The 18,329-nt window shown below is 36.4% G+C and overlaps 1 protein-coding gene across 3 annotated transcripts; it reads left to right on the forward strand.

Moving 5' to 3' along the window:
- Positions 1-400: 400 nt before the first annotated feature.
- Positions 401-18,305, forward strand: mto1 (mitochondrial tRNA translation optimization 1). Of its 3 annotated transcripts, none has more exons than XM_048186110.1 (13): positions 401-418; positions 1,290-1,528; positions 1,605-1,804; positions 3,661-3,778; positions 3,862-4,160; positions 5,184-5,296; positions 5,520-5,710; positions 8,855-8,985; positions 12,122-12,326; positions 15,651-15,822; positions 15,982-16,091; positions 16,243-16,400; positions 18,177-18,305. In XM_048186110.1, the coding sequence occupies exons 2-13, from the start codon at positions 1,342-1,344 to the stop codon at positions 18,288-18,290; spliced, it is 1,998 nt and encodes a 665-aa protein (XP_048042067.1). In that variant the 5' UTR covers positions 401-418; positions 1,290-1,341; the 3' UTR covers positions 18,291-18,305. The 3 variants fall into 3 exon arrangements, 2 of the variants coding, with proteins under 2 accessions (XP_048042067.1, XP_048042066.1); XM_048186109.1 differs by lacking the exon at positions 401-418 and adding an exon at positions 436-552; XR_007184339.1 differs by lacking the exons at positions 401-418; positions 18,177-18,305 and adding an exon at positions 730-748 and having other exon boundaries at positions 16,022-16,091; positions 16,243-16,313.
- The last annotated feature ends 24 nt before the right edge of the window (positions 18,306-18,329 follow it).

An 18,329-nucleotide genomic window follows, 5' to 3' on the forward strand; every position in this document is an offset into this window, starting at 1 on the left:
CTGATTTAGTGGTATTTTTTCCAAATGTCCTATTACCAGTACTTTACCAGAATAGATGTGTGAAATTGATTGATAGCACATAAATATATTTCAATTTAAGCATTTCTGTAAAATATTTATGATACCCACAGGTCCATATTGTTGTAGATAAACATTTTTTTTCATCTTTTTTTCAAAAATCATTCTTATAAAAAATTGAAAAGAGCTGAACATACTTTTTTTATGAAAACATTTAGGCCACATTTAGTTATTTATTTTTGCAGGTTTGGTTTTCAGTATGCGCATTACAATTAACATTATAATAGATTTATTTGAATGTTTATTGTATTTCAGTAAGCCTAATATATGTGCATCAAATATTAGAATATGGCAATGAGGTAAAACCATGGTAAAACGGACACCTACGTCTGTTGTTACGGTAATTTTGCGTATCTATGACAGTTATTAGGGTAAAAAACATGGCTGCGTCCTGTTCTTGATCACCGAGAGGATGTTCACTGTAACGACAAAGATGAACTTGTTTAAACAGGAGAAATTACATCAAGAGCAGTGGTGAGTAGTTCTTACAGTTACATTGTCATGTTAGAACAGTTGTGAGCATCAAATCTAAGTCATGAATCAACAGACATGCATTTAAATCAAGTCTCGGGCTCATTGAAAGTCAAAGCAGCTTTATCGTAATATACAGGAAAGCTTTTTACATCAATGTCCTGCAAGCTCGGAGCAGAACATGGCATGCAGTGATCGCGTATGGATATACCATTGTACTTATCCATATTATTCCTTGTTATACCTTGCAGCGCGTATTTCCAGAAAACATCCCTTACGAAAATTAACCATGGTTTTATTATAGTAAAAGTGTTTTTTTGTTTGTTTTTCCTTTGGCGGATTGACCTCTATTTGTATAACCACAGTTTTACCACAAATACCATGGTTAATCTATGGTTAGTGTAGCTAACATGGTTTAACTGTATTAACCATGGTTTTTTGGTTGTATTTATAATAAAACCATGGTTAATTTTCATCCAGATTTTGTCCAGAAAACCACGATATTACTATGGTGCAATTTCCACAAACATTTTTTTGTTAGTGGGCAAATGGAAGTGTGCTGATCTGGATAATGCAGCTGGTTTAGCAGATTGTGCGTTTATGAGAGATGAGATTTGCAGTTCAAAATAACTATCTGTTTAATATTTCAGCTGGGGAGTGTTATATGCTGCTTTTGTAGACAGATGTAAATGTATTTTGTAGCTTTTTAAACAGCATGTAACCTCCCTTTTTGATCACAGATTGAAAAATCTTACCATCCGAGGCAGTGTACCACCTTGACAATCATCGCACATGTTGGTAAGAAGATTGCGCTTTCCAAAGACTCTCTCCACCTGCTCCATTCAGGCCTCTGATGTTCACACTCAACATTATGATGTCATTGTGGTGGGTGGCGGTCATGCCGGGACCGAAGCAGTGGCCGCCGCCAGCAGAGTTGGAGCAAAAACGCTTCTCATCACACAGAAGATCCAAACTATTGGTGAGTTGAAAGTTTAGACGTTATTTAGATGTCATTTAGATCAACCTCTAAACACAGTTCTCTATTTGTCTTATAGGGGCGCTCTCGTGTAACCCATCACTGGGGGGTGTCGGGAAAGGTCATCTGGTGAAGGAGATTGACGCTCTAGATGGTGTGATGGGACGGGCAGGAGACTGGGCCGGGATTCATTTCTCTATACTTAACCGCAGTAAGGGGCCTGCAGTGTGGGGCCCCAGAACCCAGCTGGACCGCCAACGCTATAAAGACTTTATACAGGTCCATTCTGTCACTTACTAAAGAAAATAATTATTAGTGGAGTTTTTGTACATCTATTGAAACTCCATGCAACCAAACTTTCAATCTTCAAAACGTTTATAAAGACATCATAAAAGTAATCAATATGAATCGAGCAGTTTAATTCATGTCTTCCAAAGAGAAATGTTTGCTTTATATAATAAACAGTTATAATTATCTTTATTCTCACATATACATCAATTAACGAAAGTACAAATTACATAGAGCACATCAAATATGGTAAACGGAAGCTGAAATGTACTACTTTGATTCGTTAGAACAAACCTCACTGGTTCTCGCGCATCAAGCAAGTATGGTTGAGCTGCTGTTGACCGTATTTGATGAGCTCTATGAATGTGCGGTGATCATTGAGCAGCCTATAGCTGTAGCCTCTGGCACCCTTTTTCACTGTAGGATTCTCTGATGATCAATAATATACAATATATGTAATAGATTAAATGAATATTAGTTCTTTATTTACCATGTGCAGAATTATGTAACAATTAATGACAAAATAATTCCTGTGAAAATCAGCAGCTAACAACTATTGCATATATAACTATAACTATTATATATATAATCTGCATGTCATGTGTGGGTGTGGGGCTCCGTAGAAAAGAGCTCTGTTAATGTTTCTGGTCTCATCACATTAACAATTACAAATTACATTACATGAATCATATAAATTATAGTATATTTTCAAATTCAAATGGAGAAATTAGACAAAAGTTTATTAGTTTCTATTCCTGATTGTTTCTTTCTGTCATTTAACAATTCTTCTCTATTAAAAACTATCAAATATTAAATGTTTAGTTTAGCTACTTGCGTCTTATCTCGCAATCAGCAGCCTCTGTGAACAGTAAAGCCTGCCTACTGCCTACTCTTAAAGGGGTCCTTGAATATGATTTCACTTTTTGTAACTATTGTTGGTGTGTAATGTTGCTGTATGAGCATAAACAACATCTGCAAAGTTACGATCCTCAAAGTTCAATGCAAAGGGAGATATTTTCTTTTACAGAAATCGCTTTTTAAGGACTACAACAAGCTTCTTCCCGGCTTGGTGACATCACAGACCCTAAAATTGACATAAACCCTGCCCCCGGGAACACAACAAAGGGGGTGAGGCCATGTTGGGCTGCTTTAGAGATGAGGAAGAGTTGTTGTTGTAGAGTGTTGTTACCATGCCGTCATTTTACGCCGGACTGTTTCACAAACGAGGGTCAATTCAACTCTGGATTTGCACAAAAGATTAACATGACGTCACATGGTAGTCGACGAGTTGAGTCCTGAGTCTCTCCATCAGTGTCCAATTCTGGTTTGAACAGTGTAAGGCTGAACACCGTTACTGACAATCGTCAATTTGAGATTCTTCAGCTTTGTTGTTGAGCAACCGAAGAACGAGCTGTTAAATCTTCACCCTCTTCTGGAAAGGGGGCTGGGAGCAGCAGCTCATTTGCATTTACAGGGACACACAAAAACAGCGTGTTTTTGCTTACACCCAAATTGGGGCAAATTTGACAAGCTATAATAATTGATCTGTGGGGTATTTTGAGCTGAAACTTCACAGACACATTCTGGGGACACCAGAGACCTATATTACATCTTGTAAAAGGGGCATTATAGGTCCCCTTTAAACATTTCAACATTGACAATCACTGTTAGACTTCTGAGGCATCTCATGAGATACTTGGTTATCTTGGTTAAAAATACCAAGGTCCGGAAGACCTCATAGTGACTACAGCCATGATTGCGGCTTATAGGAACAGCCAGCAAGGAGCATCTATGTATAGATTTCTATGGGTTTCATAGTAACACTATTTTGTCCTTCTGTTTTTCAGTCAGAGCTTTTATCTACACCGAGAGTGACCATCTTAGAGGGCTCTGTGCAGGACATTCTATTGACTACGGCTGATCCAGGAAAACCAGGAAGACATAAAGTTTATGGAATACGCTTGGGTGAGGAACATCATATACTCAACATGCTCTTCCTAATAAAAGAGTGACGGATTCATGTTTTGACCAAATGTTGTCTGTGGCAGCTCATGGAGGTGGTGAAATCCATTCCCGGTCTGTGGTTCTGACCACTGGCACCTTCCTGTCTGGTGCTCTTTTCATCGGCCAAAACACTTCTCCAGGGGGGAGAATAGGTGATCTGCCTTCCTGTGCAGGTCTCTCTCATACCTTAAAAGAAGTTTTGGGGTTGAAGGTTGGCCGGCTGAGGACTGGTACTCCTCCCCGTGTCATCAAGGATACGATCGACTTCTCCCTCACCCTTATTCATTTGCCTGACCCAAATCCCACTCCATTCAGCTTCATTAATACTCACACACACTGCACGGTAGGAATTACCAGTCATATTCTATAATATTTTATAGTATTAAGACAATAGTTCACCCCATTTATTCACCAAATCTGTCATTCTAATCTGACTGACTAACTTCTGTGAAATGCAAAAGGAAAACTTTCCCTCTTTTAAAAAAGAATCTTCACCCAGCTTTTTTCCATACAACATAGTGACCACATCTGAAAAACAACAAAGGAGTGTGCTATATTCCAAGCTTTCTGAAGTCATACAACAGCTTTGTGTGAGCAGCAGACCCAAATATAACTTGTTATTCACTGGTAAGCTTTCCCTCTGCCCATTTAAATCATGACGAAAACGTAACGCATACAAAATAACAAGAATAATTAAGACTCTCATTGTGATTTGTACAGAGGCTCCATAGATTTGCACTAAACAAGCTTAAACAGACAGCGAGTGAAAGAGACAGAGATCGATTACTTGTGTCTGTCCTTATCCATTTTTCCATGAGTGGAGTCAGTGCTGGTCAATGCATTGAAGCAACGCCATTTGGTATCTATGAAGTGAAGCATCAGCTTCAGCATTATCTCATCTATAATGCCTACTGAAAGCTGTTAGCATTCTCAATTATCTCAGTAGCAGTTGTTTGACGGGCACAGGACCTCAGAAGTACGTGACCTTCATGCTTCTGTCTGTGCTCACTTGGGTTACTTTGCTTACTCACTCTTGAGCTGCAGGGAAATTGCGTATTGGAAACACTGATTAACTGATGGCACCACAAGAACAAAACTCTTCTACTTGTGACTATCCTGAGCTGTCAAAGGGAGCAGACAGGGAAACATTTTGGCACTGAAAAAAACAATTAAATATTTATGATTTTAGAAAATGTTTCATTTGTCATGGCTACTTCTGAATGCCTAACAATTAAAGCTTTTCAGCCTTGCAACCCCTTGGTTCCTCACACAAAGCTGTCATGATGTGCCTTGAAAAATATGGTATTGGTCTCAGTGTCATTATAGTTCGATTAGTAAACCGGCTTGTTGCTAATTTTCTGTGTAGCCTGAAGAGCAGCTTCCATGTTATCTGACATACACCACGCCTGGGGTAGAGAGAGTGGTGAAAGAGAGTAGCCACCTTAACTCACACATACAGGAAGACACTAAAGGACCCAGGTAATGTTTGAATACCCACATGAACACTTACTAATGGCTTAAGGTGGGTTCACATCTTTTTATGGAATTACCATAATAACGTATTTCTGACTAGCTTCTTCACTCTATTTTGTCATTAGAGGAGCATTTATGGTGAATTAATGTACTGATTAAGTATTTGTATTAAGCTATTTTTTACAAGATGAGAATGGGACATTATTGATTCTGACAGCATTTCTCACAGGTACTGCCCCTCCATTGAGTCGAAGGTGCTTCGGTTTCCAGGGCGACAACACCAGGTATGGCTGGAACCAGAGGGTCTGACCTCTGACCTCATGTACCCTCAGGGTTTGTCTATGACGATGCCCCATGAGAAGCAGCTCTGCCTCATCAGAGAGATCCCCGGGCTGCAACGTGCAAAAATTTGCACTCCAGGTACGTTTATAGTCAAGTCAAATTTATTTGTATAGCACTTTTCACAAAACACATTGTTTCAAAGCAGCTTTTCAGAAAATTATGATGTTGCTAATTAAATACAGTTTAATACAGTTTATAATTTAATACAGTTTATAATTTGTAACAAAAAGATAATACATAAAGACATTGAGATATGCTATGCACAAGGTTTGAAATTAGCACCCTCCAACACGCTAGTTGTGGGTGATTGTAAATCAACCATGGCAGGTAATGCATATCGACTCACTACCCAAATTACCACATGGTGAGTTATGATTAATATATTATGTCCTATGACTTTGCATGACATCGCTATCAGAGCCCCTCCCCAAAACAAAGTTAGTGCTGCACACTAATAAAAATGCACACCATGCCATGTCTTTAAAATGTGAACACATCGTTTCCTATGTGTGTTCCTCAGTAACTGCACACCATTCAGCCTCTATCGGCCCAGCTATAGTATAAAAATACTGACATGAAGGGCATGGTAATTTTATCATCATGAAATTATTTGCTGGGATATACAACCCGAATTCCGAAAAAGTTGGGACGTTTTTTTAAATTTGATTAAAAGGAAAACTAAAAGACTTTCAAATCACATGAGCCAATATTTTATTCACAATAGAACATAGATAACAAATGTTTAAACTGAGAAATTTTACAATTTTATGCACAAAATGAGCTCATTTCAAATTTGATGCCTGCTAAAGGTCTCAAAAAAGTTGGCACGGGGGCAGCAAATGGCTGAAAAAACAAGAAATTTTGAAAAGATTTAGCTGGGAGAAAATCTAGCAACTAATTAAGTTAATTGATATCAGGTCTGTAAAATTATTAGCTATAAAAGGGATGTCTTCGAGAGGCAGAGTCTCAGAAGTAAAGATGGGCAGAGCTGTGAAAGAGTGCATAAAAAGATTGTGGAATACTTTAAAAACAATATTCCTCAACGTCAAATTGCAAAGGCTTTGCAAATCTCATGGTCTACAGTGCATAACATCATCAAAAGATTCAGAGAAACTGGAGAAATCTCTGTGCGACAGGGACAAGGCCGAAGACCTTTATTGGATGCCCGTGGTCTTCGGGCCCTCAGACGACACTGCATCACTCATTGGCATGATTGTGTCAATGACATTACTAAATGGGCCCAGGAATACTTCCAGAAACCACTGTTGGTAAACACAATCCGCCGTGCCATCTGCAGATGCCAACTAAAGCTCTATCATGCAAAAAGGAAGCCATATGTGAACATAGTCTAGAAGCGCCATCGTGTCCTGTGGGCCAAGGCTCATTTAAAATGTTTCAAAGTGGAAAAGTGTTCTATTGTCAGACGAGTCCAAATTTGACATTCTTGTTGGAAATCACGGACGCTGTGTCCTCTGGGCTAAAGAGGAGGGAGACCTTCCTGTGTGTCATCAGCGTTCAGTTCAAAAGCCAGCATATCTGATGATATGGGGGTGCATAAGTGCATACGGTATGGACAGCTTGCATGTTTTGGAAGGCACTATGAATGCTGAAAGGTATATAAAGGTTTTAGAGCAACATTAAATGAAAAATACGTCAAAGACAACCATGAACTCTTCAGCAGCTGGAAACCTATATCAGACAAGAATGGGACCAAATTCCAACACCAAAACTCCAGAAACACATAACCTCGATGCCCAGACGTCTTCAAACTGTTTTAAAAAGAAGAGAAGATGCTACACCATGGTAAACATGCCCCTGTCCCAACTATTTTGAGACCTGTAACAGGCATCAAATTTGAAATAAGCTCATTTTGTGAAAATTTCTCAGTTTAAACATTTATGTTATCTATGTTCTATTGTGAATAAAATATTGGCTCATGTGATTTGAAAGTCTTTTAGTTCATTCAATTTTAAAAAACGTCCCAACTTTTCCGAAATTTGGGTTGTAATTTTGTCATCATGACATGATATATTAGGTCATGATTTTCATTATGGATGTCAATGGAGGTGAGGCTTCAATATGCTGACTTTTGTAAAGAAACAGCTGATCACTTTTTTTTTTTTTTCTTTTCCTGTCTGCTGATGTTCAACATGTTTACCATTAAACATTCATTTTAGAGTGAGCTGTATTTGGAAATTACAATTAAATGAATTCTGTTTTATATGAGAAGTCATGGAAAATTTTGTTTTTATTTCTATTTTATTTTATTTTTATGGTGTCCGCAAACAATGACTGACATTGAAAGCTGAAAGCCATTCAATGATTCAGAATCAGATGTAATGAATATAAATATATTATAAGTCTTAATAAATATAAATACATATAATATAAATCTATGCTGTGAATTTAATAATGTGTTTTATTTCTGATATTTTTATCTTCACTAATAGAAGTTCTGAATGGCTGGTAACTTCAAATTTAGTAGCCAAATTTGCGTGTGAGTGAAAAAGTTCATTTCAAACCCTGGCTATAAAGTATATATTATATATCTCCTTATGTGAGTATACTGTATGAATGCAGATAAAATTATACTTCTATATCTAACTTTATATAAAGAGCTGGGTGATAATATAGTTACAATCTGCAACGAAAAAGAAGTCAAAAGATTTGCTATATAGTATATATTCTTTTACAATATAGTGCAATGTCTGTATGCGGATATAATATATATCCAACATTATATATAGAGCTGTGTGATAATATGGTTTACATTTTGTGATGATATCTCACACCCACAGCCAGGATTTGGTCCCTCTCTATATATAGTATTGCTTTTCGTGAGCATACTGTATGTATGCAGGTAAAGTAGTATGTACTATATATCTTTTAACTTTTAATATTTTTGGGACATAATACAGTATATTTTTAATTTTTTTTTTTTTTTTAAATATAACAATCAAGCAGTTGAGATTTGCTACATCATACTTACTGCTTGACGTGAGTGTACTGTATGTAATTTATTAATTATTAATTTGTTAATTAATTAAGGTTATTAATTTGGAAGAGTGTAGATGTTGGATCATGTTGGATCATTATACTGTCACGTTGCCAGACCTTTGACTGGCAGATGGGGGCGGGTAAATATTATATGTTTAATACATAGTGTTCATCTGCAATGGGCTGTACAGAAAACTCATAAGTGTTCTTAATGTTTTGCTCCAGGTTATGGAGTGCAGTATGACTTTGTCTGTCCAACACAACTCTTCCCGTGGCTGCAGGTAAAGAGCACACAGGGTCTCTTCCTGGCTGGGCAGATAAATGGAACCACAGGCTATGAGGAGGCAGCTGCACAGGTAGGGCTGTCTTGATAACCGCAATATTGTAATACCACGTTGCTGGTCGGTTGAGCCTTGTAAAGTGGCGCTGAAAGTATAAAATAAAGATAATTTCAACACCTTGTTTCATTAATGAATTTTGATCGTATTAGTCGAATGAACAGTTTAATGACTCACTCAAATACAGTCACTTGCTGCCACTTAATGGCGTATTGATGTAACCTGCACTGACTGACAGCCTGTCTAGAATGCGCAGACACAAGAAGTGCTGCTGATATTGGTGAAATATCAGCAGTCTTAGTCTCTTGTCCAGTCAAATTCGAGGATCGGAACTAACTATTATACATATATATATTATACAAATAACAATATCCCAACAAGCTTATTGTCAGGTTTATGTTCTGTTATGTGGAGTCTTATTTTGACATTGTTTTGTTTCTTTTAGTTTCATTTCATTGGTTACTGATTATATCCTTGTTTGTTTCTGTAGTTACATATTAGTTGTTCTTGGTCAGTTCTCGTTTATGCATTGTACGGTTTGTGTTATTCTCCTGCACGTTCATTCAGTGTTTAGATTATTAACAAAGCCTGTTTTGTATTTGAATCTCCTTCATCTTCATCCCAGCTGACCACACAGTAACATTTATTTATATAGCAAAAAAAAAAAAAAATTATGTTAATAATAATAATAACAATAATAAATAAAATAAAAATGTGACGATAATACCGCATGTATATCACAGTATTGAGCCAGAAATCACTGCAAGGGAAATTCCTTCACCGCGACAGCCCAATGCACATGTACAGTATTTAACAGCTGTGTGTCAGTAAATCAAACCAGTGACTAAACGTCAACTTGCGTTGTTTCTCTTAGTAGGATGAAAATAATCTTTTATTTAACGGTGATTAAATTATATAAAGAAAGCGATCAAAGAAAGATATAAACGTAATGCAGCACTTTTCACGATTAGTTAACCTTGAGAGCTGTAATAGTAAAAACGCGCTAAAGGAGAGAGTAATTTCAAATGGAAAGATGTCAGCCAATCACAGCAGTTGGCGTTTACACTGAAGTTTCACAGCAGACACGCCCCTTAAAACAGAGCGTTCAAACCAGAGGGCTAAAATCAGGGTAGGAAAAATGCTGTTTATTTCTAAATTATGACATTTTTGACATTATTTTTGATGTAAAAAGCATACTAACATTATAAATGCACCCCAGGAAACATTATAAAACAATAAAACAATGCAGTTCATGACCCCTTTAAGTTTTTCAGGTTCAACAGTTTATTTAATATGCAGTTATGCATTAGTACAGAAATGTAATAATCAAATGTAAAAAATAAAATATTGCATAGTCTTCTCTGTATGAATTAAATATAAATTTATTTTTTATTAAAAATAAATGATTGTTTGATTCACATTAATGACACACAGCAGCAGGTTGGTATATTAGGCTGCTGTCCCTTTAAGACCTAAATTGTGGTCTGTTACTAAGTACAAGTTACATGACAAAAATTGAGATTACACATTTTTGTACTTTTTCTCATCTAAATTTTTGACTACTTTAAGATTACTTATATAAAAACAAAGAGAAAGAAAATATAGTTCATTATTTATTAACATCATGAAATGCATTAAGCATTATATTATGTCATGGTTTCCCAAACTAGGGCTTGTGAAAGAACTGCAGGGGTTTCAAGCTAATAATTAATTAAATCATAAAAAAGTAAAATTAAATTGAGTAAATACATTTAAAATTAAATCAATCAAAATAAAACACTTGACATATATATTTTAATTAACATTTTATTTTAAAAATTTATTTGAGATTATATTTTCCTGCATGTCAGTGTGATCATTAACCAATGTATCGTGCTTGAACGATCAAATAAACAAAAAATAATGTCAAAATGTCCGTTTTGATGAGCATCCTCATAACAGAGTTGGTTATGTCTTAAGTGAATGTAAACCGTAAGGATGTGTCTTAATATATCGGATCCACACAGTAGGTCTTAGACTACAGTACAACAGGTAAATTAGGCTGCTGTCACTTTGTGTAAATGTTAATCAAACAACATGAGACAGGGAAAATCACTCACTGCTCAAAACAACAACAAAAATAGTATGTCAGAGGCAGAGCACAGCCCATGAGGCTATAGCTCAGATATAGAGAGTATTATTGATGGATGAATTTAAGTCAAGTCATTTATTTATATAGCACTTTATACAATACAGATTGTTTTAAAGCTTCACAGTAATAAAGGCGAAAATAACAGTTTCAAAATTCATTAGTTTCAGTTGCAGCTGTAAGCAGCTCTACATTATTCAGCTCAATTCAGATTCAATGTTAATCCAGTTCAGTGAATGTCAGTGTTGCAGTTCATCAATTATTCAGCTATAATGCAGCTCTACAGAAGACAATAGTGCCATTAGTCAGCTCAGTTCAGATTCAGTGTTTATTCTGTTCAGGTAATTAAAGCTAGAATGTGCAGTTTCATAGAGGCTAGCAATAGCAAGCTGTAGCTGTCCAATGGCATCATTTCTAAAGGCTTGTCTAGTCGATGGGGTCTTCTCTGGCAGTATAGGACTGTGTTGTGGTAATTTCTGGGTGCAATTTCACCATCTGATTCTGAAGAGATGGGTCTTTATACTAGATTTAAACTGACATAAATCGTAAGAGTCTGTCTGCCTCTTGAACAATGCTAGGAAGTTTAAGATTTACCACCCACATTTGATTTTGATATTGTGAGTATTATCATGAGAACTAACTCTCTGTTTCGTAATAATATATCCCAAGGGTAGCATATATAAAGTCAAAAGCAATGGTCACAGTACTGAGCCTGGCAGCACTCCATACCAATGCCACTAATGCCAACATACAGTTAAGCTCAAAAGCTTGCATACCCCTTGCAGAATATGCAAAAATGTTAATCGTTTTAACAAAATAATAAGGATCATGAAAATGACGTTATTTTTTATTTAGTACTGCCCTGAATAAACTATTTCCCATAACAGATGTTTACATAAAGTCCACAAGACAAAAAAATAACTGAATTTATAAAAATGACCAAGTTCAAAAGTTTACATACCCTTGATTCTTAATACTGCGTTTTCTGGCTGTCTCTTATGTGTGCTTATTCTGTTCTCTGTTAAGGGTTTATGGGCTGGGGTCAATGCAGGTCGAACGTCTCTCTCCATGCCCCCGGTGTCCCTCTCACGCACTCAGAGCTACATCGGAGTTCTAATTGATGATCTGATTGGTCGTGGAGTGACCGAGCCATACCGTATGTTCACAAGCAGGGCTGAGTTCAGAACCTTCCTTAGACCAGACAATGCTGACCTACGACTCACTCTCAGAGGTACCGTAAGATTTGAAAGCTACCTAAAGTTTGAAAAGAGAGTATTTTCTACACAAAGCTGTGCCTTTACATATTTTACAGTAAAAAGCTGAAAAAAAGAAAAAAGGTATGAATATTTTATGGTTTAAACTATAATCAAAATATTGTATATTAGGTTTTTGATGAATAGAACATTCAAAAGAACAGCATTTATTTGAAATACATCTTTTGTATCATTGTAAATGACTTAACTGTCATGTTTGATCCATTATTTGATTCTAAAAGTATTAATTTCCTTAAAATTAATTTAATTTTTCATGATTCTTTGATGAATAGAAAGTTTTTAAATAGATTTGAAATAGAAATCTTTTGTAACATTATAAACAGTTGGGGGTAGCTCATTACAAGTAACTTAAGTTATGTAATCATTTCTTTTTCAACTAACTAGTAAAGTAACGCATTCCTTTTTCAATTTACAACAAAATGTCGAAGTTACTTTTTCACATTTATTGATTCCATTTTGAGAAAAAAAGTGCAGAGGTGTTGTGTGCGCTGTTTAAACATGATGGTTATTGTAGTTATAAATGTGAACATGCATTTACTCATCTCACTTGCATGAAAACATTCAGTATTCCTCAAAATGAATAAAAATAGTGAAATGCAATCTTACACAAATATACTTTATGTATTTAATCTCACTTTATTAACAAATGTCTCTGCTCCTGACCTTCAATGATCTAATTCAACCATACTAATAAGCAAAAATTTAGAAATAAGAGTTTTGAACTTCTCCTGTTTCCTATTGTTCTTTAATTCAGAATGGCAGCACAGCTGAAAGGTCTGTTTGAGCTGCATCCTCTACTGTACAGGTGTAAATATGAATTTCCTTCTGCTTTAGGCTTATTTATTTCACTTTTGGTGTGAAAGGGCCTTAACATTTGCCAAAAAATAGAACTTTTTTTGTTGTTAAAAAACAAACAAGAAAGCCTAGCCCAGGTGAGAAAAAAGTAAGGCAAAAGTTTAAGGGCTTCGGTTAAGGAATTTCCCTTGCGGTATTTTTGATGGCAGCACGGTATTAGCATATATATATATATATATAGAGAGAGAGAGAGAGAGAGAGAGAGAGAGAGAGAGAGAGAGAGAGAGAGAGAAAGTCATATTCAATAACGAAACTAAATAGAGCATTGAAGTAAAGAGTTCAAAATAAGGGTCTACAAAACAGAACATAAACCTGCAATAAGATAGAGCTATTGTTGTATGTATAATAGTTAGTTTCTCTCGAACTGTAAACAAGACTTTCTGCTGATATTTCAGGTAAGGCAAGCAGAACTAACGTTATATCTCTGCGCGTTCTAACGGGCTGTCACTCAGTCAGTTACATTGTTGTGACACAAGGTGGCGGCAAGGGACTGCTTTAGGCTTACCGTTTTATGCACGTTCAAAAACGCACTTCAGAGAGATGAAATGAAACAAGTGTGAAATCATTTTAACGTTGGGCCTTAAGGCTCATGACCAGTTGCTTCGATGCAAGGCAAATTTCGCTATCCTTGGACAGAACTTTTTTTCACGAATTTGTTGTGAAGGACAGACGCAGGTATCGCACGCGCTCAGTCGATCTCTCTCAACACTGTCTGTTTAGGCTTGTTTACAATCTGCCTCTTTACAAAAAGCATTATGCTAGCTTATTTAATATTTAGTACATGTGTATGAAGTGTAAAACAGAAGGACATGCCTTTCAAAAAAGAAAACATGCAAATAAGTGTTCTGCGGTTGGCTCGTCAAAAGCGCGGTAAGAAATTGCAAAAGCCCTAATGTAACACATTACTTTTCATAAAAAGTAACTAAGTAATGGAATTAGTTACTTTTTTAGGGAATAACGCAATATTGTAACGCATTACTTTTAAAAGTAAGTTTCTCCAACACTGATTATAATTGTCTTTACTGTAATTTTTGATACGTTTTTATGAATCTTTTGTGAATATTTAGTTCTCAGATCTGATTGAGCATTCCAGGTGTGCTGATATAACAGTCCATCAGCACTGGGACTTTTCACTGTTTGTATCACTCTGCTTTTCTGTGTTTGTTCCAGTCAGACTGTGTGAGCAGCATTAGTGGTGGGGATTTTACAGTGACTTTTCCTTCAGGTTGAATCATCATAAAGACATGTGAATGTCCTTATGAGACAATTCTTTGAATCATTCACTAAACAAATTTGTTCAGGAATGAAACACCACAATGTTGCAGTGGTATAGCTGTGTCTTTGTTTGGAATTATTTTTATTGACAGAGCAAAGTAACTAGTAATACTGTATATAAAATATAAGTTAATCAATATTGATTTCTTGTTTGTTGAACTGCTGTTTAACCCTTTGATGCATACGATCACACTGGTGTGATTTTTTTTTCTTGGCTGGTCCCTGAAGCTTACAATCACACTGGTGTGATTAGAATGTTCAGTGCGTCTAATCAACCGCTAAATTCAAATGTGCTTTCACACTTTGGCTGGCACAGAGCCAGAGACAGTCGCGCTCAGCCGCTTCGCTTGACATATATCACAATTATGCAGTGTTACAACCACATAATGTTTATTTCAGGTTTCAGACATTTAAATACACATAAGTACTAACAAAACAATACATTTAGAGTTTGTAAAATACACACTGATGTCTATGGAAGTGGCGATAATAATCCTTTCCATTATAATTAGACAACGTGTTTTATTCATAATCAGATACACACAGTGTAAGTAATTGTAAAGTTTACTCTATTTTTCTCCCAGTTCACCAGTCATTTACTTTCATGTATTTCAAGAGAAGTGGATGAATTCACGTGTTGTAAATCTAACAAATGCGATTCTCTGAACTGCAGAGCAAACTAACATGGCAGCACCCATCAACTAACTAGCGCCCATCGCCCATCTCAACTAACGTGAAGTAGGATTAAAAGGGTTTATTTGTACTTTTCAATGAGAATTGAGTGAGTCAGATCTCTCTCTAAATTCCTTTCGGTCATAAACAGTCTAATCAGTCTTCATGTTTGTTTGCGTTCCCTTGCAAAATGTTTGTGTTCCCCCAAGAAACTATGCATTCACTCGCAAAGAACACAAAAGTTTTTTGAGCAAATGCAGTTTGTCAGGGGAACACAAAAAATTTGTGAGCAATGCAAAAGCATTGACTTATTATTTTTCCTTCCATCTTATATTTTTCCCACCACCGTGTCCCCTTAGGGTCTCTGTAGGTCTGTTACCATCTATGACTCTACTATAATATTCTAGTAAATAATAAATAAAGTCATTATTACTTGGAAGATAGCAGTGACTGTATGAAATGGTCATCGTCTTTCTCAGGTTTTGAAGAATTGGGCTGTGTGTCTGAGCAGCGCTATAATGAAACTCTTCGGGTTCAAATGAGTTTGAATGATGCTTTATCTGCCCTGGAGTCCATACATCTCTCTGCTGCTCGCTGGAAGGACAAACTGGGAGATGTCAACATCAGCGAGACTAAGAGCTCCATTCTCAAGTAAGACATAAGAATTAACTTACTATAATAAACTTGCGCATGTAATATTTCCACATGCAAATAATTGATTGTCAGTTTAATCTCATCATTGAGACCTTCCTCAGTGTCTAATATAAGAATAAATGACTGTAGACCTGAAAGTGCCAGTTTCTGTTACAGTGGAGTGGAGATGCTGCAGTATAAAGATGTTTCTTTCCAGATGTTAGCCTCTGCCTTCCCAGAACTCTCTGGCCCGTATCTAGAATTTTCAGAGAGATTGAAAGTCGAAGGTAATATAACATTCCAAATCATTAGTGTTGTGTTTCATTATCATACTCCATAGAACCAGAATTTTGTAATTAATGGCAGTTATGTGTGAACTGAAATGGCACCTGCAGAACTGCATTAATGCACATCGGTTACTATGGTCCGTTCCTCTAGCTATGTACCGTCCACACTGTGAGAAGCAGAGGAGAGAGATGGAGAGAATGCAAGCAGAGGAGAGTCTATATTTGCCACAGGACATTGACTATCTGACTCTACCCGTGTCCCTCTCTCAGGAGGTCAGAGAGATTCTGGATAGCGTGCGACCAAGCACAGTAAGACCCGCACCTTTAAATGTGAAGTGTGTAATTTCTGTGACAGTAGTGGAACAAGATTTGAACAGATCTCAAGTATTTAACGGACACGAGTCATGCCTCAAATCACGTGTTTATCATTAACATTGCTGGGAATTTTAAGGAAGTGTGTGATCTGACAGCCCTAAAAATGGCAGAGCAGCACACTGACTGAGATACACTCTGGGCTGGACATTTCTGACCACCACTCCAGCACTTTGGTGGTTTAAGTTAAATGTTTAATTTAACATGGGCAAGCAGCACAAAATGTAAGAATCCAATTATTGTCAGATTGGTGCCACAAGTGACACACAAATAACGTCACCTTACATTACATTCAGAGCCTGTAGCAGGAGATCTTTACTTTAATGCAAGTTATGTCATGCGCTGGTTAATTCTGTATTTCACTGTATTATTACATAGTAGGAGATTCCTAGGATAAATGTGTTTTGATACTGACATTTTCAACATTTGTATTTATGAACTAATTAGTGAACAAGGAAACCAGAATTCTTTGTAAAGATTCAATGGGTTTGACAGGAGTCTAAGGCTTTGTTTCAAGCAGAATACTAGCATACCACTTATAATGTAGTATAAACTGTTCTACCTATTATTTTTAAAAAGTAGTATTGCAACTATAAACCGTATGCAACTATATACCATTTCAAACAGAAGTATGCTATATTGTTGCCACATGAGCTCATTACATTGCATGTTTAATTCACCCCGAGGCATTGATTTATTCACTATTTAAAACTTTTTAAACATTTTTTTACATATTCAATTTCAGCATATTCATTTATTCAATATTTGACTGTTTTTTGTGGAAAAAAAAAATGTATTCACATTTGCTGTCTGATAACAAATCAAGCCAAGAACAGATGTTAAAACAGCTGAGCAAATCGTGTGCATTGTAGATACAGCATCTGTAGTGAGCACATTTGTATTCAGCACATTTTTTGCAATTGTAAGTCAACCAGGTATTACAAGTTGCATCATTCGCACAGTACACACAATGTGTTCTGCAGAAATAGTAAAAATAGTATGTTATTGCAAACATTTAGCAGCTTCAGGTTATCAAATACTTTGATGTTTCCAACAACTGAATAATCCAGCTGTACAACAACTACTAATTGGAAATGACTTATTGTATTACATGTATAAGGTGTATGTAGTCTGTATGTGGTATTCACAGAAAGTGCTTATTTTAGGCACTCTTCAACCTGCTTTTAAGATTTGTTTGGGTTGATCTGATCACAAGTGGGCAGGTGAGACTGAACACCATTTCAGTTTCAAATGCTTCTCAAAACTGGACAGAAAACGTGTATTTGTTGCTTAACTGCATCACATGTTGGGGCAGACCAGTTATGCACCATTCTTCCAGATACGCTTTCAGAAATTTAATCTAAGCACAAACACAATGAGTGTTCAGTTGTAGTGGAATACCTGGGTAACTTGGGTAACAGATGTGCTTTACATGATCTGGGTCACTGACTACATGGTGATTTTCAGACTGGAGAGGTTCTGCGAAGGCTTGTGTATGAATGTATGAACTTATGGTTTAAAGCTGCACATTACCTTTTTGTGGGCGGCTACCTTTGTATGTGGTTCAGTAATCAGTTTACAAAATGTTTTGGATCCCTGCATTAGGAGCCGACCACTTGTGATCAGACTGTCCAATCTTAAAATCGGGTTTAAACAGTCTCTTAAAAATCAGCCATTACATAAAATAGTAACTCATTGTGTTTTGATTTCCAGTTGGGAGCTGCTGCCCGTCTGCCAGGAATCACCCCAGCAGCAATAATTCATCTGTTTAACTATGTGCACAGAACCAAACACAGGAATCATAGTAAAATTGTTGGAGTCTCATAAAAATTATCAAACTGGTGTATCAGGCAAAATGATTTCACA

The sequence above is a fragment of the Megalobrama amblycephala genome, linkage group LG3 (genome assembly GCF_018812025.1).
Source record: "Megalobrama amblycephala isolate DHTTF-2021 linkage group LG3, ASM1881202v1, whole genome shotgun sequence".
In the NCBI taxonomy this organism is placed as follows: domain Eukaryota; kingdom Metazoa; phylum Chordata; class Actinopteri; order Cypriniformes; family Xenocyprididae; genus Megalobrama; species Megalobrama amblycephala.